The sequence below is a fragment of the Podarcis filfolensis genome, assembly GCF_964270895.1.
Source record: "Podarcis filfolensis genome assembly, chromosome: 4".
NCBI lineage: Eukaryota > Metazoa > Chordata > Lepidosauria > Squamata > Lacertidae > Podarcis > Podarcis filfolensis.
The window spans coordinates 33,584,631-33,612,063 of record NC_139607.1 but is presented as its reverse complement, the minus strand read 5'-3'; the positions used below and the strand labels follow the sequence as shown (position 1 = coordinate 33,612,063).

General features: G+C 42.2%; 1 protein-coding gene across 10 annotated transcripts in view; it reads right to left on the bottom strand.

Annotated features, from left to right (window-relative positions):
• The window catches only part of LOC310761048 (cohesin subunit SA-2-like), a 63,530-nt gene that overhangs the window by 18,055 nt on the left and 18,042 nt on the right, over positions 1-27,433 (bottom strand). For 6 of the 10 annotated variants that reach the window (XM_083610441.1, XM_083610437.1, XM_083610432.1 and 3 more), the window contains 9 exons: positions 26,651-26,749; positions 24,606-24,685; positions 10,719-10,826; positions 6,053-6,161; positions 4,959-5,076; positions 4,242-4,345; positions 3,197-3,289; positions 3,017-3,106; positions 508-711 (listed from right to left, as the gene is read on the bottom strand). In XM_083610441.1, the coding sequence (XP_083466567.1) occupies positions 508-711; positions 3,017-3,106; positions 3,197-3,289; positions 4,242-4,345; positions 4,959-5,076; positions 6,053-6,161; positions 10,719-10,826; positions 24,606-24,685; positions 26,651-26,749 (1,005 nt within the window). Of the gene's footprint in view, positions 1-507; positions 712-3,016; positions 3,107-3,196; positions 3,290-4,241; positions 4,346-4,958; positions 5,077-6,046; positions 6,162-10,718; positions 10,827-24,605; positions 24,686-26,650; positions 26,750-27,433 lie in introns of all 10 variants that reach the window. The other 4 variants (XM_083610435.1, XM_083610436.1, XM_083610440.1 and 1 more) reach the window with 1 other exon arrangement.

The following is a 27,433-nucleotide window of genomic DNA, read 5'->3' as shown; positions in this document are numbered from 1 at the left end:
ATATTGGGCTAAAGAAGGGTTCCCATAATGAATCTTCGAAGCGCTTCCTATTATTAACTTTAAACGTTCCAAGGCAACAGGAGGGGATGCAGCTCATGCCTTGGCCAGACCTTTTGCCCTTTTCCTCCCAGCACCTGCTATGGCCTAGAGGACTTCAGTATTTCTCCATTGGTGGAGGGAGAGGGAGTGAAAGGACATCCTCCCCGCCCCCCAAATGACCAAAGCGGCAGGCAGCATTGCAAGCTTGTGAACTGGCAAATCTACTCAGCCGTGCCTGTGCAAATATCACATAAACCCTACCTCCTCTTCATATATATTAGGAACATGATTAGGGAAATGAATCAGATATGATCTTGCCATGTTTGCACTTGTGTATACACACACACACACACACACACACACAAAGAGAGAGAGAGCATGCAAAATTAACAAAAAGAATTTCTGTTCAAATTTTGCTCCGGAAACCTAAATTTCATTTCTCGTTACATATCCAGACTTCACACCCACCTCATCCCAAAAGGTGTCCAAACTCTGGTTTAGATCGTGCACCAGTTCATCCACCAGTTCTTCTCTGGCCAAGCCCACTTTTTTATGGCCAGAACCGTCTTCACCGCAAAGAGTGGCGTATACCCTGGCGCAAGCGTTCAGGACATCTGTGTAAGAGTGCTTGAATACAACGGCTTTTATCTCGCTCAGAAATGTGTCCAAGTGCTGTGGATAAAACAAAAGTAGCGCAAATGTCATTAAACTATGAACCCATGGAACCCGCAAGATAGCATTCAGTTTGGAACTCAGACGACCTAGGTTCAAAGTCTGTCTACACAGCTAGACTGGTGACTGGGAGCGGCCGCTGAGACCACATAACACCAGTCCTGAAAGATCTACATTGGCTCCCAGTACATTTCCAAGCACAATTCAAAGTTTTGGTGCTGACCTTTAAAGCCCTAAACGGCCAAGGCCCAGGAGTGTCTCCACCCCCATAATTCAGCCTGGACACTGAGGTCCAGCACCGAGGGCCTTCCGGCAGTTCCCTCACTGCATGAATTGAGGTTACAGGGAACCAGGCAGAGGGCCTTCTCGGTAGTGGCGCTCGCCCTGTGGAACGCCCTCCCATCAGATGTCAAGGAAATAAAAAACTATCTGACTTTTAGAAGACATCTGAAGGCAGCCCTGTTTAGGGAAGTTTTTAATGTTTGATGCTTTATCGTGTTTTTAATATTCTATTGGGAGTTGCCCAGATGGGCGGGGTATGAATAATAAATTATTATTATTATTAATTGAACTCCTCGTATAGCCTTGAGCAGGACACTGACTTGCATGGTTCATGGCCAGTCTGCAAAGGGAGAACAACAGTGACCTAATTCACAGAGATGGGGGGCATATGTTATTACTCAGGCTGCATATACACTAAGCTATTTATAGCACGAAAAAACATAGTTTTCCTCGATCCAGAATCACTCGCAGTCATCCTCAGCATGCTGCTTCCAGTCTAGCTTGATTCTAGAAGATGCCACTCACAAGGGGTGTTGCTGACTTAATAGACATTTTGAAAACCCTTCCCCTTGCTTCGGCCTCGGTCCAGTATACCTGAAGGAGCGTCTCCACCCCCATCGTTCTGGCTGGACACTGAAGTCCAGCGCCGAGGGCCTTCTGGCGGTTCCCTTGCTATGACAAGCCAAGTTACAGGGAACCAGGCAGAGGGCCTTCTTGGTAGTGGCACCCGCCCTGTGGAAGACCCTCCCACCAGATGTCAAACAGAAAAATAACTACCAAACTTTTAGAAGACATCTGAAGGCAGCCCTGTTTAGGGAAGCTTTTAATGTTTAATAAGGTATTGTATTTTAGTGTTTTGTTGGAAGCCGCCCAGAGAGTGGCTGGGGAAACCCAGCCAGATGGGCAGGGTATAAATAATAAATAAAATTATTATTATTATTATTATTATTATTATTATTATTATTATTACTACTACTACTACTACTACTTAAGTTATCCATCTCTTTTCCTCCCTGCACATGCCCCAGGCGAATGAAGAAGGAAATGGCAACAGAAATCTGGGTAAACACTCACACTTACATCTGTTTGCATCTGTATTTAAACAGACACGCTATGGGGCAATGCAGAAACAATCTGCAGTGAGCTTTATTTTCAGAATCAAACCAGTACTCAACAAGCATCTTATTGGGGCAAAAATCCCAGTTCACGTTGGGCTACAGACAAAAATATCTAGTTCACGTGTGGACTATGGACAAAAACACAAGGACCCAGTTTCCATTGATTCTAGAATGTCATGCATACACAGCCTCACTCTTAGAGCACATGCAGACAAGACCTTCCTATGTCACCAGTTCAGAGCTCTGGCACAAAGTTAGATGTGTGGGAAGGAATCCAAGGGAAAAGGTGTGACCTGAGAGGAAGATGCCATTAATGCATAGCTCAGGATTTCCCACATATGTACAGCCTGAGCAACTGCCCTCAAGATCACCATATGTGGGACACTTTTATGTCTTGGTGGCCCATGTTTTTTTCAACTCAGCTTCTGGAGCACTGCGATGGAAAAAAAGCCTGTCACCTGCCTCCAGCCCACAAGCACCAACCCAACCACATGCATCAGCACACACATGGCTCAAAAAGGCTATAAAAACTCATCAGTTAAAATGAATTACAGCTCTGCAGACTGTAGTCTTACTTGGCAGGAGCGCCACATTTGCAAGAAATCAAGCCTAAACAAAGGCACGCAGTTTTATTACAGACATTTGTGGGTTTTATCTATATTTTGACATTTTGTTATGTCTACTGCTTTTAAAGACTAGGTTTATTTTTTTAATAGCTGTCTTGTGCAATTTTATGCAAACTGCTTGAGTGGTTTTTAATTAAATTGCTATATAAATCTTGATAAATAAATATTAAATCCTATCTTGAAGTTTCTTTCTCTCTCGCGCGCGTGCTCTCTCTCTCTCTCTCTCTCTCACACACACACACACACACACACACACACACACACACACAAATAATTCACCTTGTCCAGGAGTTCAGCACTGCACAGCTCTAAATCAAAATACTGTGGAATGTGCAGGAGGTTTGTCACTTTTTCTGTATCTACAGAATACTGCAGAGGGGGGGAAAACAGGATATGAGTGAGCTGCTGAAATTCAAATGAATTTTTTAATATGCACTCACAAGAGCAGCTGCTAGTTACCTTTGCCAAGAGCTGAGGAAGCACCACAATGAAGTGTTCAGTAATTCGAGTACAATCTTCCACTTGTATCTTCTTCTCCCTGGAAGACAGGATCTACAGACAAAGCCCTTTGTTGCAGTTATAGCATAAGCAGGTTGCTGATCTATGCTTAAGCTAGTTGTAGGGTTAAAACTTAATACGGCAAAATGCTGGGGATGGAAGCTTCGGATTTTAATTAAGTGCAGTATTTGAATAGTGTTTTGATTGCGGATTATGGAGTTTTTTTAAGGGGGGGTGGCTATGGACTGGAAGGAAAAGTTGGCAGCTTTGCCATGCCGATTCTTTAGTTGTGCAAAGAAGTATTCCTTGTTTTGAGCCAAGGGACGTGGAGTGCAGATAAAGAAACTTCTGGGCATTCCAGTCGTATCAGGAGCCTTGTGAAAGAGTTCCAACACTTCTCAGTTCTGCGAACAAGCTATGCAGATCTCTTGACCCTTGCAGTATCAACAAGTTGGTGTGTTTGTCACTATAATTGGTAAACTGGGTTACAGCTTACAAGATCAGGAAACCACATTACAATAGACTGCAGTTAAACATTTGCTTTCCCAGTCTGATCCTAGTCATGTTTATTCAGAAGATACTGCTGTGTTCTTCAACCTTGAACACCCTGATGTTGTTGGACTACAATTCCCAAGGTTGAAGAATACTGTGTTCAAATGCACGTACAGCCCACTCATCTCTCTGCAGGAGAGAAGCACACTTCCTTATTGGATGTAATGGCCTTCAAAACAAGCATGCTTAGTACTGCAGCTTTCCTCAAACTGCAGGCAAATGAAAACAGAGCTGCTTTACAACTGCAGGCACTGGACATTAAGGTTCTGTGGGTGTTCTAAATACACTTGCCCTCTATTGCACTGGTTAGACTGAAGGCTTTGTGCTCGTCTTGCAACCATGATTCTGTTCTGTCAATGCAGAGAAACCTGCAGCTGGGATCAATGGTGTGTGTGTGTGTGTGGTGTGAATCAAAAGCCAGATGATCAAAGCAGTATAACAAAATGCCACTCACTCTCCTGGTCCCTCCTCTCCCCACAGGAGGATGAAATTCAGCAGCTTCTCGAACAGTCGCTAAGATTATTTCAATAAGGACACGCTCATGGGCATCAGTCAGCGCTGAAAGCAAAATGACACACAGACGCCATTCGGTCTCTCATAGAAAGAGGTGGGAATCCTAGGATGGTTAACACAGAAACTTTTCCTTTCTTCGGTCCATTTTGTTTTAAGTTAGCTAAAAAGTTAGCTAAAAAGCAACACTGGAAGTTTTTGAATAGATTTTCACCACGCAGGGCATTCAAATTATTCTGCGGAACTTACTGTAACGCAGCACATAATGAAGGACAAAGCTCTAATAAAATTATTCAAGAAGGAAACAGATGAATTTAACAGAACATCAAAGTTCATTAGCCAAGAAAGACTAGCATACATATCCCGGTTACTGCATTGCTTTGCTCTGAAGTAGCAATTAAGCTCCAAACAGAACAATGAGGATTTTTATTGAGTGGACCACAAAAGCAGAGCTCCGAGTGGAAGATAGAATCTCCATTTCAGTGCCAAAATACCACACAGGATTTTAAACTGGTGCTTGATGAAAAAGGGTATCTGTTAATGAAACCACACGACGCCTCTCATCCATCCTGGCTCTATAGTCCAATGTTTTGTATTGGATTGGCTGAACCCGAAGGCAGCAACACAAGTCGAAAGTGCTAAGTTCTCCTGACGCACCTACCTTGTTCGTGGCTATCGGCATTTCCCAATAAGAGAGCAGTCATGTACTCCCAGTCTTTCAATAAACTTGGGGCCCAATCCCAAAGGCTGTCTACAAGATACGTGACGTGGCTATGTAGCTAAAAATAAATAACAACAACAACAACTCAGACCTTCAAAAATGGTTCACTGAACATGACTTCCCACTATGATCTAATACTTGTTTGGGAAGAGGTGGAGCAGAGGCATGTACAACACATGCTGGAGCCTTGTTTTATGTTATTCCTGCAGCAGATCTCCACTGTCAAACAGCCAGGCTGCTTTTTAAAGTGAACAGTGGCTTATCTCTTCAGCAGTGGAAGAGACAAGCCGCTATCTCTTCAAGCACAGTTCTTTCCCACGTGTGAATATTGCTTCTTTTGATTGCAGCCTATCATGTTAAAATTTTGCCAATATATATGACATGAACTATCAGTAACAAGCAGCTCAAATTAAGGCCATGTATCGCACCTAAATTCAACGAACAACCTTAACTCAATGAATAATGCATGGTAATAATTTATTATGATTATTTATGAAAAGCAAACAATTTATATCATGCAGCAAAACAGGTTAAAGTATTAGAATTCTTATGGTTTCTCAGAATGAGAGATCTCAGATAAGATTTTGACCTTCTCTCGATTAATTTGTACTTCCACCTTCTGCCAAACAAAACCTGATGGCAAAATATGAATTGCCTTGGCACCTTAGCTTCCAGTCAGAAAATGCACCCAGCCTTCTACCCATTCCAATAAAATAGCTAACTATTTTTCTAAGAACATAACCAAGCTCTTCCCTTCTGCACCTTCAGGCACCCTTCTTAAATATATTCTTCATGTGCCTACTTGTCCAAATCTTCCAGTCTACAATACTTGAAAATATCAATCACATTTTGAAACTTTACCTTCCAGTACACTTTTATCATCAAATCATTTCTTGTTATTATCACAATTCTTTTCTTCCCTCCCTCAAACCCTTACATTAACTCAACTTCATTAATTGGTCCTGATATGTGAGACACCTCTGTGAATATTAGAAACTCATCTGTTCATCCAACACAGTATGCATTACCTTTACCTCACTTTCCAGGAAGAAATCTATTAGTGCTCTCAGCTGACTAGAATTGGGCTCCCACTTTGCATTACTTTTGGCGAATGCTTCAATTTCAATTTCCTGGACAATTAAACTGCCAACAGAAAAAGTGCACAATTATATTAGGACAGTTAGGAATCTGTTTTCAAAATGGCAATGCCTTGCCAGGTATATTATATATTCTAGCAGCACAATCCTAGAAATGTCTACTCAGAAGTAACTCCCATATAGAGTTCAATGGAACTTACTCCCATTATGATAATTTCAACATTAATAAACATACGCTGATCCAACACATTAATTTTTTTGAAGCTGTTAGGAGTCATGTGGCTAATGATCAGAACTCCAGGTCCTTCTGGTTTGAGCGAAAGGGCAAAAAGGGTTCAAGACAAGGGGTTGTATCCAACAATGTAACTGGGCTCGTGGAACGGCTTCCACTAATGCAACAGAACTTCCTGTCCTTCTCCTGCCCCGTGCCCCCACCCAAATCTGCTTCTGGGGATTGGGGCAATTCCAAGAGCAGGTTGTTAGGGGTGAATACGGGGGGGAGGCAGGAGAAGACCCACTGCATGAGCAGTTGTCGTTCCTCCTGCTAAAATCCAGAAAAGAACAAAACTGAAAGACTTTTAATTTATGGCAAGAGCGTATTGTTTCTGCATCACGGTAGTTGTTGGCTGTTATTTTACTTCTCTTCCCATTATTTTAATTTTGATTTTTTTATGCATTTTTTCAACCTATCGGCTTATGGAAAATTAAACAAAAAGCATGATTGATTAAAAACGGGGGGAAAAAACCTTGACTATAATAAATTATTTTCATCAGCATGTCACAGTGGTAAGTAATAAAAAATCATCCCAATACCAATGGGGGTTATACTGCTTCCCTTTTATCATTCTAGTTCATTTCCCCGAATCCACATATTGTTACCAAGGCCCATTTACAAAGTTACTCTTGGGAGAGTGAGATTTTAACTTGACTGAAAAACTGGAACTTGTTTTAATCTACTGTCTCACTAAATTATTCAAGTTTTAGTTTTGGGTTTGTTTGTTTTTGGGGGTTTTGTTTTTTTTTTACGACGCAGCTGCATTGTGCAAGAAGAGACCCTTTGTGATTAATCAGAAAAGATAAACCATTCACAACAATCACAAGCAGATGCTGCTTGGCAAGAAATTGGCTCACTGGATAGAAATCAACAAGCAGAGAAAACAGAGGGGGGGGGGGAGAGGGAGAGAGAGAGAGAGAGAGAGAGAGAGAGAGAACACCCCTATATAATATTTGGCAAAAGCCAAAGGCAAAAAGTGTAAGCAGGAGGAGCGGGGAAAACCTTTGTTCAAATCTTACTGCAGCTGTGAACTTACTAAATGGTACTATTATTCACTGGATTTCTTACCTGCCCTTCATCACAAAGGTCCCAGAATCACAACAATATAAACACACACGACTGAAATCTCTTAAAATACCGTATTTTTTGCTCCATAAGACACACTTTTTTCCTCCTAAAAAGTAAGGGGAGGTGTCTGTGCATCTTATGGAGCGAATGTGTGGTCGATCTCTGGCTGCCATTCCGGTCCCGGCCCCTTGACCAGGCCTCCATTGTTGAATGTTCTGCAATGGAGGCTGTTTGTTTCCCCAGCGATATGTGACTGGCTGATTAGATTATCTGTCTGGAAACTGTAGAAACGGCTCCCTTTCCTTTCCTAAAGAAGCTGCAGAGCTGTGAGTTGAACCCCATAAAAACAGGATTTTTTCCCTTTGCAAAGTAAGCTCAACAACTTTGAGCTGATTCTCAAAAAAGGGGGCTTTTCCTCTTTGCAAAAGAAGCTGCACAACTGTGAGCTGAGCCTCAAAAAACTGGGGCTTTCCCCCTTTCCCCCTCTAAAAACTAGGTGTGTCTTATGGTAAGGTGCATCTTATGGAGCGAAAAATACGGTAATCAGCCTTAGGGAAGCCCCGCCCCTGTTCTCTCAGCAACCCTGACTTGCTTTACTGAAGTTTTGTGAGACTTTTGGAGATAATGGGTAGGATCCTAAAGAACCACGAGCTGCAGGAAAAGTAGCCCCTCAGACAGATCTGCAAACACTTGTGTAAGACTTTGAGAAGCACTGCAGGAGATCGCTTCTATAGCCGCTCTCGTGCTTTTTCAAGACGTCCCACAAGCAGAACATCATCTTTGGACGGCTTTTAAAAAAAACTTTTCTCATGCAGCACTGTAATGTGGGACTTGAGAAAGCCCTTGCAATGTGGTGGAAGGGAACCACCAGATCCAGTTTCCAAAAGCCACTGCAAAGGCTCCTGGATGAGCATGCTGGGAGAAGGAAAAAAGCCCTTGCAGGGGTAAACTGGAGGGGGAGGAAAGAGGGGAACAAGTGGTGCAGGATGGATGGGGGCCGGAACAAAGCTGAGAAAGGAAGCCAAGGAAGAACGGGGCAAAGAAAAGCAGTCATTGGGTAGGTGGGAAAGAGAATTGAGCAAGCAAACGAGGAAGGAAGGCAGGTGAAGAAAACAAAGGACAAAAAGGAAAACAAGAAATAGTGAGGGTGGGACGGAGACAAGCAAGAAAATCAGTGAAAACAGGTCAGGAACAGAGTTGGCAAGACAACTGACGGAGCAGAGAGGAAGGAGAGATACAAAATGGGACAACCAATAGGAGGAGATGAAAAGGGTTGGCATGTAAGGGAAGGGAAGGCAGAGATCTGGGGCTGTGAAGGACTAAACGTTTGGAGAAGGGCCACAGCTCAATGGTACAGCATCTGGCTAGCATGGGGAAGGCTCCAGGTTCTCTCACCAGCATCTCCAGGTGGGGTTCGGGGGGCCCCCCTTTGACACCGTGGAAAGCCGCTACTAGTCATTGCAGACCACAATGATCAATGATCTAGACCAGTGTTTCTCAAGCTTGGGTCTCCAGCTGTTCTTGAGACTACAACTCCCATCATCCCCAGCTAGCAGGAGCAGCGGTCAAGGATGATAGGAGTTGTGGTCCAACAATAGCTGGGGACCCAAGTTTGAGAAGCAGTGATCTAGAGGGACCAATCAGACTTGGCATGAGGCAATTTCCTAAGAGCCACAGGAAAGTGGTCAGTGTTGAACTAAGTCTTGGGAGACCCAGATTCTGAACCCTACTTAACCCATGATGCAGTGTTCGAAACTCCCACTGTTCTATGCGCATTTTGCAACAGGGAATTTAATTAGCGTGAGCAGTTCTTGAGCTCTGGGCGCAGTACTGTGCCCAAGATTTCAGATTAAAACTGCAGAGTGGAAGGAAAGGAAGAACTTTTTCTGCCTCCCCACTTCCAGCTAATCCATGAAGACTAGAGAAGAGACCCTTTTAAGAATATTAGAGGGGTGGGCAGGGGAAGGATTGGACCATATGAAAAATGAATAAAAAATATTTTAGTTGCAGTTCATTCATTTTTAGCTTCGTATTGTTATTAAAAAAGTGCACCTAGACATTCCATTGTTGTGCCCATAACCTGGGTTTAAGGTGCCATTTAGCTCCTAGCTTTCATATCTCAGTTTCTAACGCTGCCATGAAGCTCTCTGGGTGACCTTGGGCCAGTCACTGTCTCTCAGCCTAACTTACCTCACAGGCTTGTTGTGAGGATGAAATAGGGAGAGGGAGAGAACCATGTATGCCACCTTAAGCTCCCTGGATAAAAGGTGGGATCCAAATGTATTGAAATAAATAAAGCCAGGCAATATTTTGTAGCAAGCCTGCACATCAGTCTGTGTATATAAACTATAATTGCAAAATATCATTAAAGAGCCAGATCCAGGCATTCGGCCTGAAACCCTCCTCAGTGAACCCTAACAATGTCTCCTCACTATTACACCCACAGGAAGCATCTCTGGCAAGGGAGGGAGGGAGGGACACCTTAAAAAGAGGTCCCTCTAAGGTCAACTTTCACACTGAAGGAAATGGCATTATGCTCAAAATTATATGATAATCACACAAGTAGGCAGATAATTCTGGATTCCTTCCAACGGACATCTAACACAAAACAGCCAAGAAATGGGTGGGAAATATTCACAGAAGAACTCGATGTGGATGAAAATTCACCTGGGTTCTATACTCTCTGACGGCATCCAAAGGAAAGTAATTAAATCTATGAAAGACCAAAGAACTTCCCATCTGGAGGCACAGAAAGAACTAAGGAAAATTTTACCAAGTAAAAAGAAAAGAAGGAGAACGAACTAAGAAATACAAGCATTGGCAAGACAAATCAAGACAAAAGCAGCTGAAGTTAAGGCCTGGTGAAACAAAACTGATTTTCACAGATTTATCTTTTTTAGCAGAGTGTATAGCTGCCCTAGCCCTAACCATGTACATACACACACACACACACACACAAGTATGCATAAAAATAACCTAGGACTGGTTGTCTGAGTGAGTGTATATTTGGGCATCCCATCACATGCTTAAGGATCAACATTTCTACTAATGTAGTTCTTTGGTTACTACGTTTGCATGCTTATTTTACACTGGTGGAGATTGGACCGAATGAAAATGTAACAAGAATCAGCCTAGACCACAATCACTCAAAAGAGAATTGTGTGTGTGTGTTGAATTATGGTGCTTACAGCATATGCAAGGGCAGGCTCTGCTGTTATGGAGCCAACCAAGTGCCAAATAAAAATAGTCACACTGAGGTACCTGTTATAAAGAAACTCCCCAGCTGCTACAGCCAGTGGTCGGTGGGTGGCATAAACAAACTGGTATAAGGTTTCACAGTCTTCAGATGACAACGCATCTTCATAGTTCCTGTACAAAGACATGATATTAACTATGTTTTGTCAAAAAGGGCATTGTTACACACGTTAACAGCATAACCCTATACATTTACTCAGAAGTCTTCCTCGGCAAATGGGGCTTGCTCCTTGGTAAGCGTGCATAGGATTGCAGCCTAAGCCTGTAAATACTTTGGGTTGGGGCTTAATTGTACATTATTTTCTTGGGGCGGTTGGCACTAAACTTAGTGTTTAGTCACTAGACAGCTTTGGACTTAGCTATATTCACACGGACTCATGAAACAACTTCTGTCCGTTCTGTTGCAGCCGGAGAGAGACTGTAAAGTTCTGTTCTAAGCCTTCTGAGCACTGGCATTAAACATATGGCATTAAATTATATATTTAATTTAACATAACATATGGCATTAAATTATATTTCGACGGCAGAAACATTTATGCCAGTGTAACATGCAAGGCTCTTTGGGAATTGACAAACAATCATGGAAAAGAATGAATAAGGTAATTTGGTTACATATTTAGAACACGAGGTGAACATCAGGCAAAGATGTCAACAGAAGCAGTGTTCTGACATTTAGCTGCACATGTGAAAGATTACTGTATTTTTTGCTCTATAAGACTCACTTTTTCCCTCCTAAAAAGTAAGGGGAAATGTGTGTGCATCTTTTGGAGCGAATGCAGGCTGCGCAGCTATCCCAGAAGCCAGAACAGCAAGAGGGATCGCTGCTTTCGCTGCGCAGTGATCCCTCTTGCTGTTCTGGCTTCTGAGATTCAGAATATTTTTTTTCTTGCTTTCCTCCTCCAAAAACTAGGTGCGTCTTGTGGTCTGGTGCGTCTTATAGAGCGAAAAATACGGTAAGTGGGGCTGGGGTTTGCAAGCCAATATCCCCAAGGCACATCAGCTGCTCTTGAGATCTTGGCACAATTAACTCCCCCACCGACTGGAAATCCCAATACGCCAGGGCTCCTGCTCACAGCGAAGTTGGCAACGAGCTTAAAGACTCTCTCGAAGACCTTTCTGCTAACCGGAGAAAGATCTCGAGATCAGCCAGCCTGTGAGGGACATTATTATTATTATTATTATTATTATTATTATTATTATTCGCTGTGTTTGTACCCCACCTTCTTCTCCAAGGAGATCAAGGTGGCACACACAGATCTCCCCCTCCTCATTTAATTCCCACAACCCCCCTGTGAGGTAGGTTAGGCTGAGAGGCAGTGACTGGCCCAGGATGACCCAGTGAGCTTCAGGGCTGAGTGGGGATATCAACCCTGGCCTGCCTGCCAGGTCCTAGTCCAACATTCCAACCACTGCAACCACGCTGCTTCTCACTGGGAATGGGGCTTGCATTGCACCCCTGCCCCGCCCCAAGTTTAACCCTTTGTATGATCAGGCAAATGCTTAATTAGTTCTGAAGGTCCGTTCTTAACCTGAAACTGTTCTTAACCTGAAGCACCACTTTAGCTAATGGGGCCACCTGCTGCTGCCATACCACCACCGCCCGATTTCTGTTCTCATCCCGAAGCAAAGTTCTTAACCCGAGGTACTATTTCTGGATTAGCAGAGTCTGTAACCTGAAGCGTATGTAACCCAAGGTACCACTGTACCAGAACATGGCTAAGCACTTCAAGCAATAATAAAATTTATTTCCAACCATTTTGAAGATAAGAGAGTGGTTGGAAAGGGGTCATAGTTTAGCCTTTATTATTTATGTGCTTCTCTACTTTCATACTACCCTTCACCACAACAGTCACAGGGGGATTTGCAGCAAAATAAAATGCAACAGCAAAGCATAATACGTGCTACAAAAATCGATTAAAACTACTATTTTTCATATAAAAGGTTCCAGGTTTAACCCCTGTCATGGGCTATTAAATCACCTCTCAAGGCAGGGCTGGGGAAACCTATGCTGCTCTTGAACCATGAGAAGTAACTGCTAGTCAGAATATACAACAGGGAGATGGGTCAGTGGCCTAGCTCTGGATAAGACAGCTTCACATGCTTGCAGACTAACTAGCTAGCTCACAGAGAAAACAAATCCACCACATTCACACCACTTAAGGCTATCTCTAAAACAAGGAGGGGTACTTGGTTCCCCCCCCCAAAAAAAACCTTCAGGTCAACAATGCAGTTCCAGTGAGAGATTTCATTGCATTGGTTTTTTAAGGAGTTTTTAACACCCACTTCTGAAACATCACAACCCTATGTAAAATAGCTAAATTGAAAAGTTCATACAAGTCCCAACACAAAGAAAGTTTTTCAAACAATGCCTCTGCCGCCCTGTGAACAATGTTGTACCCCTTGCATGTTAAGGCAGCACAGCTCTTTAGCAAATGACCATCTATCAAAGTCAAACCTTGCCCCTATCTTGTCCTGTCCCCTAGCAGCTAATTAGCTGGCAGAACAAGCATCCCACTAGCAACTAGTTGACTGGACCTGAAGTTTCTGTTAGTGGGACAGAGTTGCAAAGCAAAAGCTCAAGAAAACCACACTTTGGCTAAGCGTCTGCTCTCACTGTAAACAAGGCAAGAGCGGAGGGTTGGAAGCACAAAGGGATCTGAGGAGTCAAGGCAGACTCAGAAAAACTGCAAGCTGATCATTATCCTACTGTCCATCATTTGCAGAGAGCTGCTTGTTATTTTATTTTTGTTTCTTGTGCTTTTAAAAAAATAAAAGTTTCTTACACAAATGATTTCAAGCACAGTAGATGCAGCTTTACCATGATAATGCATACTGGGCATCACAGAATAAAAAACAAACAAACAAGCTTTCCAGAAACCTAGAAAATATCAGACAATGCCTCTGAAATTTCATTTCCCTATGTATGTGTAGTTCTGCACTGGACAAGAATCAGATATACGAAGCTGCATGCAAAATTGTTGGAAAGTATGCCAAGGTATTTACTAGGAAAGAAAACCTATGCTTTGCTATGTAACATTACAGAAGCACCCATGAAGTCAACCTTTAAAAAAAAAACCACAACCCTAAACATTTAGCTTAGTGCATTCTAAAAATAGTGATGTTCTAAAACTATTTTAAATAAGTTCTTTTTATGTGTTGTGAATTGTATCATTTGTTAAAATATTAATAGACTACTATTTGATTAAAAAATATCAAAGCTATTTACAACAGATGAGATGAGAATCCTTACTGGCTTTGGAGCAGATAGACACTGCAGGTGGGGTGTAACTTCTGCATTAATGGTTTGCCAATTCGGACTAATATTCTTAATTTTTAAAAGGCAGAGGGGAAGCATCAATTCTCTCTCCTCCTCCTCAACTAATTTGGCCGTTGTTTACTGGAGATACCAACATAACTACAAAGTAAATAGTGGGTTTTGTTTTTCAAAATAAATAAATAAATAAATACCAGTTAATGGAGTCTGCTCCTTGTAAAGGTTGATACCCTGTGGTGTCTTATTTTACCTCAGAAAGAGTAGCTCTGTTTTGCAGGCCATGAACCAGAAATTACACATTCAAGGAATACTTCACTGAGAGCAATGCTTCTGCTGCAAATATACAGAATGCCAAGTGCTAGATAAAGGTTAAGCCAGAAGGTCCTGCCGGTATTTAGCCGTCTAAAAATAAGTCTTGCCTTCGCATACCAAATCCGCGTTATATCATTTTCCTCCATATTTCACTGTGACTGAGCACAAACAGAACACGTAGCAGAGAACTGAGGGTAGGGCTCTCTAGGGAAGCAACGGAAGCTTAGTTTCCTCTGGGCATTTCCACCCTCACCAACAAAAATCTCAAAAGGATCCCATTTATTTTTATGGAGGTGACCTTGGCAAGATGGCAGCATAGGAGTACGGAAACCTAGAATGGTCTTCAGCTTGTATCTGGTTAAAAAAATAATAGTGAAAGGCACATCCACAGTGCTTCACCCATGATGACAATGTTAAAGTACCTCAATTGAAAGTATAAATTCGAAATAACAAAGAAAGCTGGTGAGAGACAAGAAGAACAGGAGACGAGTGAAGGGAAGGGTGCAAAAGACAGATCTTGGAAGAAAAGTGTGGCTTAAGTGGCAGGATGATGCCATATTATAAGTACTGTAAGATCAGAGGAGGCTTTGCGCCAACTGAGGTTGGGTATGTGATTATTTTTTTCATCGTAAAACTGAGGGAGTATTTGGACTCTCACAGAATTTCTCCCATCACATATAACCACAAGCAAGTAGCTGATTTTTAAATAGGCATAGTTCATTTCCAAGCTGTCAATAGAGACACTTTCTTGTAAAGTGGAACTGCAACTGAAAAATAGTGGTTTTATTTTTCTCTGTCCAGTGGGTCATCTCTGTCAAAAAGGGGTCAGAGCTGGCAAACCTGCTGGAACTGGAAAAAGAATCTCCTCGCCACTGATGCCATCTGAGCCGCCAGTGACCATGTTGGGCTTTAAACAACACACAGAAGAAAGGAACAATCTAAATTATACTGTAATTTTCTTAGAATTTAAAGGAGTTCCAATCGTGGGAAGGAAAGCAAAAATATAGGCTCAGTACCTGCAGATCAAGGTATCATGTGACTTTTATAAAAACCTACCACGATTAGCTCCACAGTACAGTCATTTTCCTACTTCAAAGACTGCCTTGTCAGGACAACACTAAAGAATGTTTTAAAAGTGTGATGTATTTCTGGACAATACTAACAAGGCAGATTTTCCACACTCCTTCCCTATATTTCCTGCCGGCTAGATCTCCCTGCTTTTTACCAGCCAAAATTCCTTTCTCCTCTAGTGTTAAACCCTTTCGCTATTTGTAGATCTATGCTCACACACCAATATTCCCTTCTAGTATTTCCCCTTCAGTCATCTCTTCCAATTGCCTAATCACTAAAGTGGGACTTGTTTTCAATGTTGTTTTCCGAACTCGCCGAACTTTAGCCCAGTATTTCCAGTGCTCGGAAGTTAATAAAGTACAACGAAATTATTCTAGTGAACTCTGCATGCTAAGAAGGTAATATCTCATCCCTCATCTTCATGAAGGACTGTTATATCCCTGTTTCATGCCAGCTGTTGCCTCTGAAAATCTGAGCTAAATGCAGGGAGATAAAATTCATGGATGATTTTTAACACACTCTCAACACACACACATACACACAGCTGCGGCAGTGTAAAGAGGTTGATAAACACGAGCAAGGCTGAAGAACTTTTGGGGGTCCTGCTGGATCCTGCCTAGAGGTGTCAGATCTGTAGCAAAGACAACCAGAAGGACAGATCTGTAGAAATGTACTTCCGGAGGCGGCGCGACCGGTAATGGCTGCCTTCTCCGAGTAAGGAGAAGGGAGCTCCGCTGTAAACGGGTCGTCCGCTACGGCGAAGCGGAGACCCATCCAGGAAAACCACAGGTGGCAGAAGCCTGTGGTCTCGGGACCCGGCGGGCGCCAGAAGCAGCCCCCAAAACGTTGAAGGGACCCCGTAAGGGGCTCCGGATCGCGGAGGGGGTAGCGGCGCTGTGGGTCGTTGCGCAAACAGCGAAGTGAAGCCGCATTGCTGTTGCCGGTCAGCGCTGTCCTTTCTTCCTGCAACTTTTCTGAACTTTGGAAACTACAACCCGTGAGTAAATTTGGACATTGAAAACTTTCTGAAACTTTCGTCAACTTTCTGAAACTTTTTGAGAACTTTATGGAACTTTTAAAACTTTTTAAAAAAAAAGTTGAAATTTGGCTGAAAACGGAGTGAGAATAAGCAGGAAGCCCATCTCCCGCGATACTGAACTTTAAGCAAAGAGCAGGAGGAGTGGAGACAAAAAGTTATGCTTTAACTAAATGCTGGCACCCTGTTAAAGCAGTTTTCTGAGTGAAAGACTTTGAGCTATTGACTTTTGCTGGTCATATGTGGGATGCACTGATATTCTTCTTCTGTGGTACCAGTGGATTATAAAATAAACAAGAATCTCTGGTGCTGGAGCTGCCTGAATGAGCACCAGTTTGCAACTTTGGATATATTGAATTCAGGTTTTGAAACATTCTGAGCTGGAACTGGATACTTTGAAACTGTTGCAGTCAAGGCACTGTAAGAAACACTGTCTTGCTTTAAGTTTTACTCTGCTAAAAATAACACACTGTGGAGGCGATAGACATGGATTTAAATTTATAAGTTTAACTTGGATTTGATCTTTTCCCTGAAGACGTATTAAGCTCCCTCTAGAGGATTTTGGGCTTACAGCAGTGACTTTGTTTTACTTTCCCTTTCCCGGCCTCTGTTTGACTATTGCATCTGGGACTCTGCTTTCTCATGGGAACAACTTGGATTGACCTTGGATTACAGATAACTTTGGAATGAGTGGCGCAAGGAGAAGAGGAAGGACTAAACAAACAACTTTAACTTTATCTGCAGCCTCACAGCGTAGATCTTCTGTGCCGGCCTTGCCTTCCACTTTGCCTCCAGACATAGAGGCGGCCTCCCTAATACAGGCAGGGGAGGGTGAGACAGAGGAGCTGCACCTGGGAGATATGGCTTCAGGGACAAGTAGCTCTGTCTTGGAGAAAATTTTGGAGAAACTGGAGGCTCTGGACAAGAAGGCTGATTTGCATACAGCTAAAATTGAACAGAACACAGAAAGTTTGAATAAGCTGACTGGACAAGTTGCACAGAATGCCCAATCCATTGGAGAATTAAAGGAGGCTGTAGGTGAAAATCGTAAACTGGCTGAAGATACTAGTCAAAGATTGGAAGAACTTGAGAAAGAAGTAAGACCACTCAGCAAACAAGTTGGAGAACATCAGATTTACTTTTTGATGACAGAACTGCGAAACAGGGAGACCAACTTGAGGATACGGTCAATACCAGAGGTGGAAGAAGATAATCTTATTGAATTTCTAACTAAGGAATTTGCCAAGTTTTGGGAGTTAGAGGAAAAAGACTTTAAAATTGCATCTGCTTTCAGGCTTGGCAGAGTCAGAAGGACAGAGAAGCCCAGAGATTGTTTGATAACATTGAGATCAAAGGAGGAAAGGGACAAGATTTTGGGCCTGCACTACGAAAAGTCACTAGATATCTTGGGTAAGAGAATTGAAATCTACAAGGACATTCCTAAGCAGTTGCTGGACCTTAGATCTAATTACACGGAATTGGCAAGACTGTTGAGAAGCAACGCAATTATCTTCAGGTGGGAGTTTCCACAAGGATTATCCTTTACCTACAGAGGGAGAAAGATCAAAATCAAAACAGTGGAAGATAGAGACAAGTTTTTGGGAGCACACGGAGAAGACCTCCACAAAGGACTTGGATTGCCAGCGCCAGAACCTCCAGGGGAGCCCGCCCCCTCGGATCCTCAAGGACCGGAGAACAAGGTACCACCCCAGAAAGAATAACCAGATCTATCCAGGATGTCTCTGCAGCTTTTGAGTTGGAACATAAATGGCTGTAACAGTCCCGAAAAAAGGTCTAAAATTTTTCATATTTTAAAAAAGGAACAATTGGACATTATATGCTTACAAGAAACGCATGTGATTAGGCTCCATAGAAAGGTGTTAATAAATAAAAGGCTTGGTCAAGAATTTATATCATCGGATACAGTTAAAAAGAGAGGTGTAGTGATCTATGCAAAAGAGAGCCTCTCACCAAAATTTCTCTTTAAAGACGAAAGTGGAAGAATCCTCGCAATAGAAATACAGTATCAAGGAGAAAAAATTTTGATATTAGGAATTTATGCTCCAAATGAAGGAAAATCGGATTTCTATAAGAAGTTGCACGAGATCATGCTGGACTATCTGGATTACAACAACGTCATCATGATGGGGGACATGAATGGGGTCGTATCAACAAATATGGATAAGTCACAGAACCAGAACATTACTAAAGAGGGAAGACTACCTAAGACCTTTTTTGAAATGACTGACAATATGGACTGGGTTGACATCTGGAGAGTTAGAAACCCCTTGGGAAGAGAAGGAACATTCTTTTCTGAAGCTCAACTGACTTGGACACGAATCGACCAAATATGGATAACTAGAAGTCTGGCACCTAAGGTGAGGAAGGTGGAAATCTGCCCCAAAACATGCTCCGACCATAACGCCTTGAGAATGGATATGACATTGATCCCAATCGGCTCCTTTAGATGGAAGATGAATGATGGCCTGTTTAGAGATCAAAGAATTGTAAAGAAGGCCCAAAAAACCTTAAAGGACTATTTTGAGATTAATTTGAACACTACGGTGGAAAAAAGAACTATCTGGGATGCAAGTAAAGCTGTGATGAGAGGGTTCTTGATCCAACAGAATTCCTTAAAGAAAAGACTGCAAAATGAAAAGAAAGATAAAATTCTGGAAAATATCAAAGAGTTGGAGAAGAAGTTAAGATCTAACCCGAAGTCCCAACCGATTCTGAGAGAAATTAAACTTTATCAGGCGCAATATTCCAAGCTGATAAATCAGGAAATAGAATGGAAGATTAAAACAATGAAACAAAAAACTTTTGAATCGGCAAATAAATGTGGGAAACTGCTAGCTTGGCAGTTGAAAAGGAGACAAAGATTAAATACAGTAACAAACTTAGAGGTTGAAGGAAGGAACATTCAGAACCCGGGAGAGATTAGAAAGTGCTTCCAGAGGTATTTTAAAAAGTTATATACTCAAGGGCCACAAGATGAAATAGAGATTACACAATTTTTGGAGAGAAATGGATTAGCAAAGCTGTCAGAAGAAAACAGAACAATTTTAAATGGCAAAATAACACAACAAGAGATTGAACAGGCCATCCTGAGTCTGAAACAGGGCAAATCACCAGGGCCAGATGGACTGACCTCTAACTACTATAAGACATTGAAGGATTATTTGATACAACCTTTGTTGGAGGTCAGTAATGAAATAATGGAGGGGAAGAAGGCGCCTGAATCGTGGAAAGAAGCATTTATCACATTGATTCCAAAGTCAGAAACTGAAAAGACACAACTTAAGAATTACCGTCCCATCTCCCTTTTAAATGTGGATTACAAAATATTTGCAGATGTTTTGGCACGAAGATTTAAGAAAGTTTTAAGTGAGATAATCCATAAAGACCAGGCAGGCTTTCTCCCGGGCAGACATATGTTTACTAACACAAGGAACATTATAGACATATTGGAACTTTTACAAACAAACATAAACACCAAAGCAGCTTTAATTTTTATAGACGCGGAGAAAGCCTTTGACAACATTTCTTGGAAATTTATGAAGGGGAACTTAAAAGAAATGGGAGTGGGACGGGGGTTTGAGAACGGGATTGAGGCAATATATTCAGAACAAAAGGCTAAACTGATAGTTAACAATGTGGTTACAGAAGAGTTTAAAATTGAAAAAGGTACACGACAAGGCTGCCCGATTTCCCCATTACTGTTTATTTCGGTTCTGGAAGTGCTCCTGAATATGATTAGGGGGGACCGGTTGGTGGAAGGGATTCAGGTCGGAGCGAAACAATATAAACTTAAAGCTTTTGCAGATGACCTAGTTCTGACATTACAGGAGCCGGAGTCTAGTCTGAAAAGAGTACTACAACTGATTCAAAACTTTGGTCGAGTGGCAGGATTTAAGTTAAATAAGCAAAAAACTAAAGTTCTGGGGAAAAACATGACAGATATTGAGTTGGAACAGCTTCAGAAAGAGACAGAACTAAATGTGGTTAAAAAAGTTAAATACCTAGGGGTTAACATAACAGTAAAAAATCTGAGTTTATTTAAAGATAATTATGAAAAATGTTGGTCAGAGATTAAGAGAGTGCAGAGTTTAGAAAAGATGAGAGACAAAGTGCGAGACTGGTTACACTATGCTCAGATTAAAGAAGTGTTTAAAAACGACAAAAAGTTAGGATTCCAAGTGGAAAAGTCAAAGTTAGAAACTGAACTGTTAGAACCTAAGACTAAGGTACTTTCAAGAATGTATAACTTGCTGCTGAAATGGAACACACATGACGAAATGGTAAAATCAACAATGATAAAATGGGCGCAGGATATTGGGTATAATATTATGTTTGAAGATTGGGAAAGGTTGTGGACCTCTGGGCTGAACTTCACTGCATGTAATGCGTTGAAGGAAAATGTGATGAAAATGATGTATAGATGGTACATGACCCCTGTCAAACTGGCTAAAATATACCATTCGTCTGATAGCAAATGTTGGAAGTGTAAGGAAAATGAAGGAACATTTTTTCACCTCTGGTGGACCTGCCCTAGAGTGAAGGCCTTTTGGGAGAAAATATATAATGAATTAAAAAAGGTGTTTAAATACACCTTTACTAAGAAAGCAGAGGCCTTTCTCCTGGGTATTGTCGGCCAGAGTGTGTTAAAAGAGGACAGAACATTCTTTTTGTACGCAACAACAGCAGCAAGAATATTAATTGCCAAGAATTGGAAAACTCAGGAGCTACCCACTGTGGAAGAATGGCAGATGCAACTGATGGACTATATGCAACTAGCCGAGATGACCGGCAGAATTCGAGACCAGGGAGAAGAAAGGATGGAAGAAGACTGGAGGAAATTTAAGACTTATTTACAAAAATATTGTAATCTGGCTGAGTGCTGAATAGGATGCCAGTGCAGACAATTGTCTACCATTAAAATAGATTTAAAGTCGAATTATATGTCAAACCAAATTAAGATTATTAATTAAGATGAGTTAAATGATAATTTGCTAGAAAATAATTTAATAATGATGTAAGTGTATGCGGGAGGTGTGGGGGAGTCCCATGTAACAATTGAAAGATGTTAAATGGATAACGATAAGTGCTTATTTGATATATGTTTTATTTGAAAACTTAATAAATATATTATAAAAAAAAAAAAAAAAAAAAAGATCTGTAGAAATGTAAACCTATGAATTAGCAAAATGACCCAGAGCATGCCTATGACTAAGTCGCCCCGGGTTTAACTAGTCTACAATGCCAAGACAGCTGAGCATTTGTACTCAAATCCTTGCTGCACAATGGGAATGTCATGAACACCCGGGATTATAATAAATCGTGTCACCTGGAATTAGAGCCTCTCTTCTGGCGCAAAGGCATGAAAAGCATTTGTTCAGTTCAGAATTCAATACAGTCATAGCCTTGGTTAACGAACGACTTGCGAGTCGAACGTTTTGGATCCTGAACGCCGCAAATCCAGAAGTGAGTGTCCCAGTTTGCGAACGTTCTTTCGGAACCCGAATGTCCGGCAGGGCTTCTGCGGCTTCCAATCGGAAGCCACGCCTTGGTTTCTGAACGTTTTGGAAGCCGAATGGACTTCCAGAACAGATTCCGTTCAGCTTCCAAGGTACCACTGTAATGGAAGTGGAAGGCTTTTTTTAAAAAAAGTTTGATGCAAATTGCTAGGCTTGCTGCAAAGAATTTCAACGTAAGATGGTTTTAAGATGGTCAACGCTGAGCTTGCCAAAAAGAGAAATATGCTTTTGAAACCTTTCCGCACACTATTTAGCGTCATCTCTGTCTTCCCTGAACACACCTTCTCAGTAATTAGACCAAATCCACAGGGCTATATGTGACTTTGGAGAACCAGCTCAGCAACAGATGGAAGAAGAAACAAAGGCAACAACAAGGCAGTCTCTCGACTCTACTAGGATTTTAAATAGGAAAAGGAGAACTGCACTCACATTTCACAGATACAGAAATATGCGTTAGGATGCGCTTGAATTCTTCAGACAAAAACACTTTGGTGTTGGCAGGCTTAGGTTTCAGGCTGCAATCCTATGCATGCTTACCTGGGAGTAAGTCTCCTTGAACTGAATAGGCCTGACGTATGAGTAGGCAGTCCAATAATTGAGTTCTGCTTTCCTAATAACATGTGTTGTTCTTTAAACACTTGGACTATAGTTTGCACTGTGCAGCGACAACAGCAAAATCAGAACTGCTGAACAGCTGCAGTGCCAATGCAATGCTTGTCAGTTCAGCTGTAGAACAAGAGTAACATTTAAATGGTTTAAAAATCATCATTGTATCATAACAAAGGCACATGACCCCTCTTAGCACAGGAACAGAATGAGCACAGAGACAACTGCACTGTACTTTGTTCTACTATCAATGCACCAGGAAAAAGCAAACACCACACAGAGATGACACTATGGCGATGTCCACAGGGATCATCTGTCTGCTGTGGGAGCTGCTTGAACAATGGCTCCCCCAGAATTGAAAAAGGGAAATTGTAGCACAAAACCAATGTGAACACTGAATAGGTAACCAAACCGGTTAGCATCTATTCACTGCTGTAATATATACACTAATGAAATAACCCCAGCAGTGCCAGACCAACTAAGGCTTAGATCTGACAAACTGCAAGGCATAATTTATTAGTGAAACAATTTGACGATGTTCCACTATAACTTGCAGTGAACTAACCATATCCCAAAGAGGTCACCCACCGAAAGTGGCAGTGTATATTTGAGCCCCTACTCCTTTTTTCACAAACTGGTAACCTTGTCTGAAATATCACAGAAGACTGCCTGGATGAATATACAGTCGTACCTTGGAAGTCAAACAGAATTCGTTCCGGAAGTCCATTCGACTTCCAAAACTAAACTGTGGCTCCTGCAGCCAACTGGAAGCTGCACCGGACGTTCGGCTTCCGAAAATGGTTCCAAAACTGGAACACTCACTTACGGCTTTCAATCATTCAGGAGCCAATTTGTTCGGGAGCCAAGGTGTTGAGATCCAAGGTACGACTGTATCCGCACAATCGTGTGTGGATGGGGTGAGCCGCCATCTCATTGCTTGCGGGTGTCATTTTAGAGCAGAGGTATCCAACTTAATTCCCTCCCTAAGTTGTTTGATTCCAGATCCCATCAGCCCAGCCAGCATTCCGTCAGGGATGATGGGAACTGCAGTCAAAAAATTATCCAGAAGGAAACTCATTAGCTAGCCTGTTTGGGAACACTGGCATAAGCAGTTGCCATACTCAAAAGAAGAAGAAATGCTCCTAACAGGTTTATGTTAGATAAATCCAAAAGTGAAGTCACATTATTTGCATAAATATAAAAACAATCCATAATGCTATAGAATGTGTTAATCTTTGCAATATGCTATATTCAGATTCATAATAAATTTGAGAAATTTGGCACTCACATTCATCTATGCACAGTTGCAGATGTGGCACAATATGAGGGATTTCTCTCTCTATTATTTGCACTCAGCCACCGTCACGCTGTAGTTTGCACAACTGCAAAAAGGTGGCGCTGTAAACTACAATGTGAAGAGAGGCAGTGGATGGACAGCACAGGCTCCTTCATGCACACCCTATCACCACAGAGGGACAAGTTTGAACAGGCTGTGACAGCCCCCTAGCTCCTCCACCTGCCAGACTCAGGGCCTCAGATCTTCCGGCCACTGCCTGCTTTCCTCTCACTGGTTGGCCTAGGCCTCTGCTGCTGCTACCAGCACTGACATGGGTTATCATTAAGAGCCAGCCTGGGCACAGAGGGGAAGAGGAAGCTGCCCAAAAGCAACAGCCAGCCTCAGCATCTGTGAATAGGATGAAGAGCAGCAGCAGCACAGGGACAAGAAAGCTGACCAGAAACAGCAGCTCTCCTCCCTTGGGATCCACTGTTACTGCCGCCACCACCAATCAACATGAAGAGTGGCAGGAGCAGGAGTGCAGGGGGAAGCCACCCAGAAATGGCAGCTAGCCAGTCTTGGGATCCGGAGCAGCATGGGGTGGAAAGGGGAATGTCTCATCTCTAATGGGTTATTGTGGGGAAAACTGGGGAGACTAGGGAGAGTGGGAGGGGAGGGTTGGTGAACACAGTAGGCAAGTGTGCAGCCCCAAGTCTTAACTAGTTATAGTTTGCGTCTTGCACCCAAGTAGACTTTAGATTTGAATGAAAAAGTTATTTACTGTGACATAAGCATCAAGAGTTTCATGGCTTGAACTGCTACTTCATGGTCCCTGTCCAGAGTCATGGACACAAGTCGATCCTAATGGATGCAAAAAAAATTAAGAAAAATGTAAAGATTCTGTTCTGGAGGTCTTTGCTGAAGAAGTTATACTTTTTCGACAGACTGCATGCTTTTGAGATTACGCGTTTCTTTCCATTTGATTAAGCTAGAGTAAAAGCTGCAAATTGAGATGGCCACAATGAAATGCATGCAGGGAGAGAGAAGAATAACTCCTTAGTGGCCCATTTTTGAAAAGCAAATAAGCATTGTGTTTGTGACATAGAACTCATGGCCCAGAACTGTTCCACAATTTTTTTTAGTTCGGGTGGTGATTGCTCTGACTTGCAATGGATGGTTTGTAGCACCCCCTGCAGGCTTCAAGATCAGAATTATTCAGTTTAAAGGTGTCACTGATATCTCAAGTTGGTACACTGGACGCTCAGGTTGCGAATGTGATCCGTGCGGAAGGCACATTCACAACCCACAGCGCCGTGTCTGCGCACGCGCAGGTTACAATTTGGTGGTTCTGCACATGCGCAAGCGCTGAAACCCAGAAGTAACCCATTCCAGAACTTCTGGGTTCAACGTGGTGCGCAACCCGAAAACGCACAACCTGAAGCGTCTGTAACCTGGGGTATGACTGTAAACCCCAAATACATAGATGAGTCTCACTACTGCAGAGATAGTCAAAAGTACAAAAACACAGTTTCCCTTAACTGGGATCACTTTAAAAAAGAAGCACTTTTAGTCTTTTCTGGTAATAGTTCAATAGACTACATCATTAGAAGTTTTATTTTCACATTCCAAAATGGGAACTCCGGCCTTATTAATTTCCCTTCTGTTTTGTTGCTAAGTGATCCATGTCACAGCAAACAAGACTGGAGTATGGCACAAAAATATATTAGAAACATTCCAATACTTGTCTATTAGTATATACATACAGAAAGGGTCCAAAATGTTCTACTTTTTTTTTTTTTTACAGTAACTGGTCTCATGTGGTCATTGAAGACAAGCTTTATAAATGGGAATGGGTTGTCTGTACTTTAATTAGGAGGTTTTTTTAAAAAAAAAATCCCCCATCTATTACAAGAAAAAGGAGTGTCCTCCCTTTTGTAGACTATGATTCAAGACTATGATTCAAAGTCCCCACTGATTCAATCTTGGATCCTGGCATTCTTGACTGCAAAGTACCAAAACGTCCTGCAAACACTGACATATACTAGCAATGCATACAACGTTTCACGTCTCTGCACAGCAATTCAAACAAAGTTGATGAAAACAAAAGACAAGGCTCCAAATGGGTTGTGTTCATATGAACCTCTCTCTAAATAAGAACCTGTTTTTCAAAGCCTGCTTTCTGTCCAAAGAGGAATACTAAACCAAGTCCGATCTGCTCCGATCTGTCCTCTTTCAATGTGGCAACATGATCAGGGCACCATCCTTTAAAGCTTCTTGCCTGAGAGCCAAGGAATCTCCATTAGTGTTAAATGGATGTAGACTGGAGGTCAGGCGGTCATCGTAATTTTGTGCGATTAGGAACAGCTTTCCAGCAATAATGGCAAAACCACAGCATGCCTATCCCATGGAGCAAACATGTAAAAAGGAAGGCTTGCATCTTCCAACTTCACAGATCGGGTATGTCTAAAGCTATGTCTTGGTTATGTCTATAAACTAAAGCTAGTTTAACTCACCTCCTTTTCCCAGAGAAGCCTGGGAACTGAATTCTTGTGAGGAGCCCTACCACCCTGGCCAAACTAAAACTCCCAGGATTGGGTCATGGGCAGAAGGGAAACCATGTCATTTAAAGTCACGTATATACAATATACCCTTGTATATCAGCTACAAAACACTTCCCATTTAAAGTTATATGTAATTTACACCTTGTACACCATTGATAGGCCTAAAGTGATACAGGATTCAGGGTCCAGCTTTGAAAATGGTCAGCCCTCCAAGGCAAACCAACCAGAATATTCAATCTGGGAGACACTTATGGTTCAAGCTCACCTTGAACCTGCAAGTGAAGAGATCCATTTTACAACCCAGCGCTTTCTGGCCAAATATTCCCTGCAGGCCCTGAAGGCACTTCAGTCGGACGTCAGGTTGCTGGAATACAAGATGAAATAGAAGATGAAGTTCACTGATGAGACTATGCAACTACTGGAGTTATTCAAAGGACAAAAAAAATTCAACTGGCACTCGGCGAACATTTTCCCCAAACTATGACCATTGTGCAGTCAACAGAGCACCATTCATGCACAAAACTGAGGTATCAGCAGGCTTGAGGCAACCCTGACAATTACAGAACTACAAAAATCTGCAGCGGGGTGGGTGGGAATAAGAGGGAAACAAACCTCCCCAAACAGTCTGATGAGGGCTGATCACACTCAGTGGCCGCCCAACAGGATATGCCTACTATGAAAGGAAAGGAAGGAATGGAAAACCAGAGCAGAAAGAGGAATGGGAACTGGGAGATGGTTGGCTAGCTGGTTCGAACCCTGAACAAGAGAACTCGACGCTGCAGTATTTTGTTGCAGGTCCCACTTGTGCATATGAGTAGCAAACTCAGGTGCTCAGATATGATGACTTGCGTATGCTCTTTGCAATAAGCACCCTCTGCTCACTCAGAGAGATATTTACAGTTCTTTATTTTACATATGTAGAAGCAGCACAGTGCAATCATGCATCCGAATCGTCCGATTCAGATTTGGGGAGTGGTCTTCTCCGGCTTCTCCTCCAACAGAAAAGGCGGGGAGGGGAAGCTTCATGGGACTTTTCTGATCCTTGCGC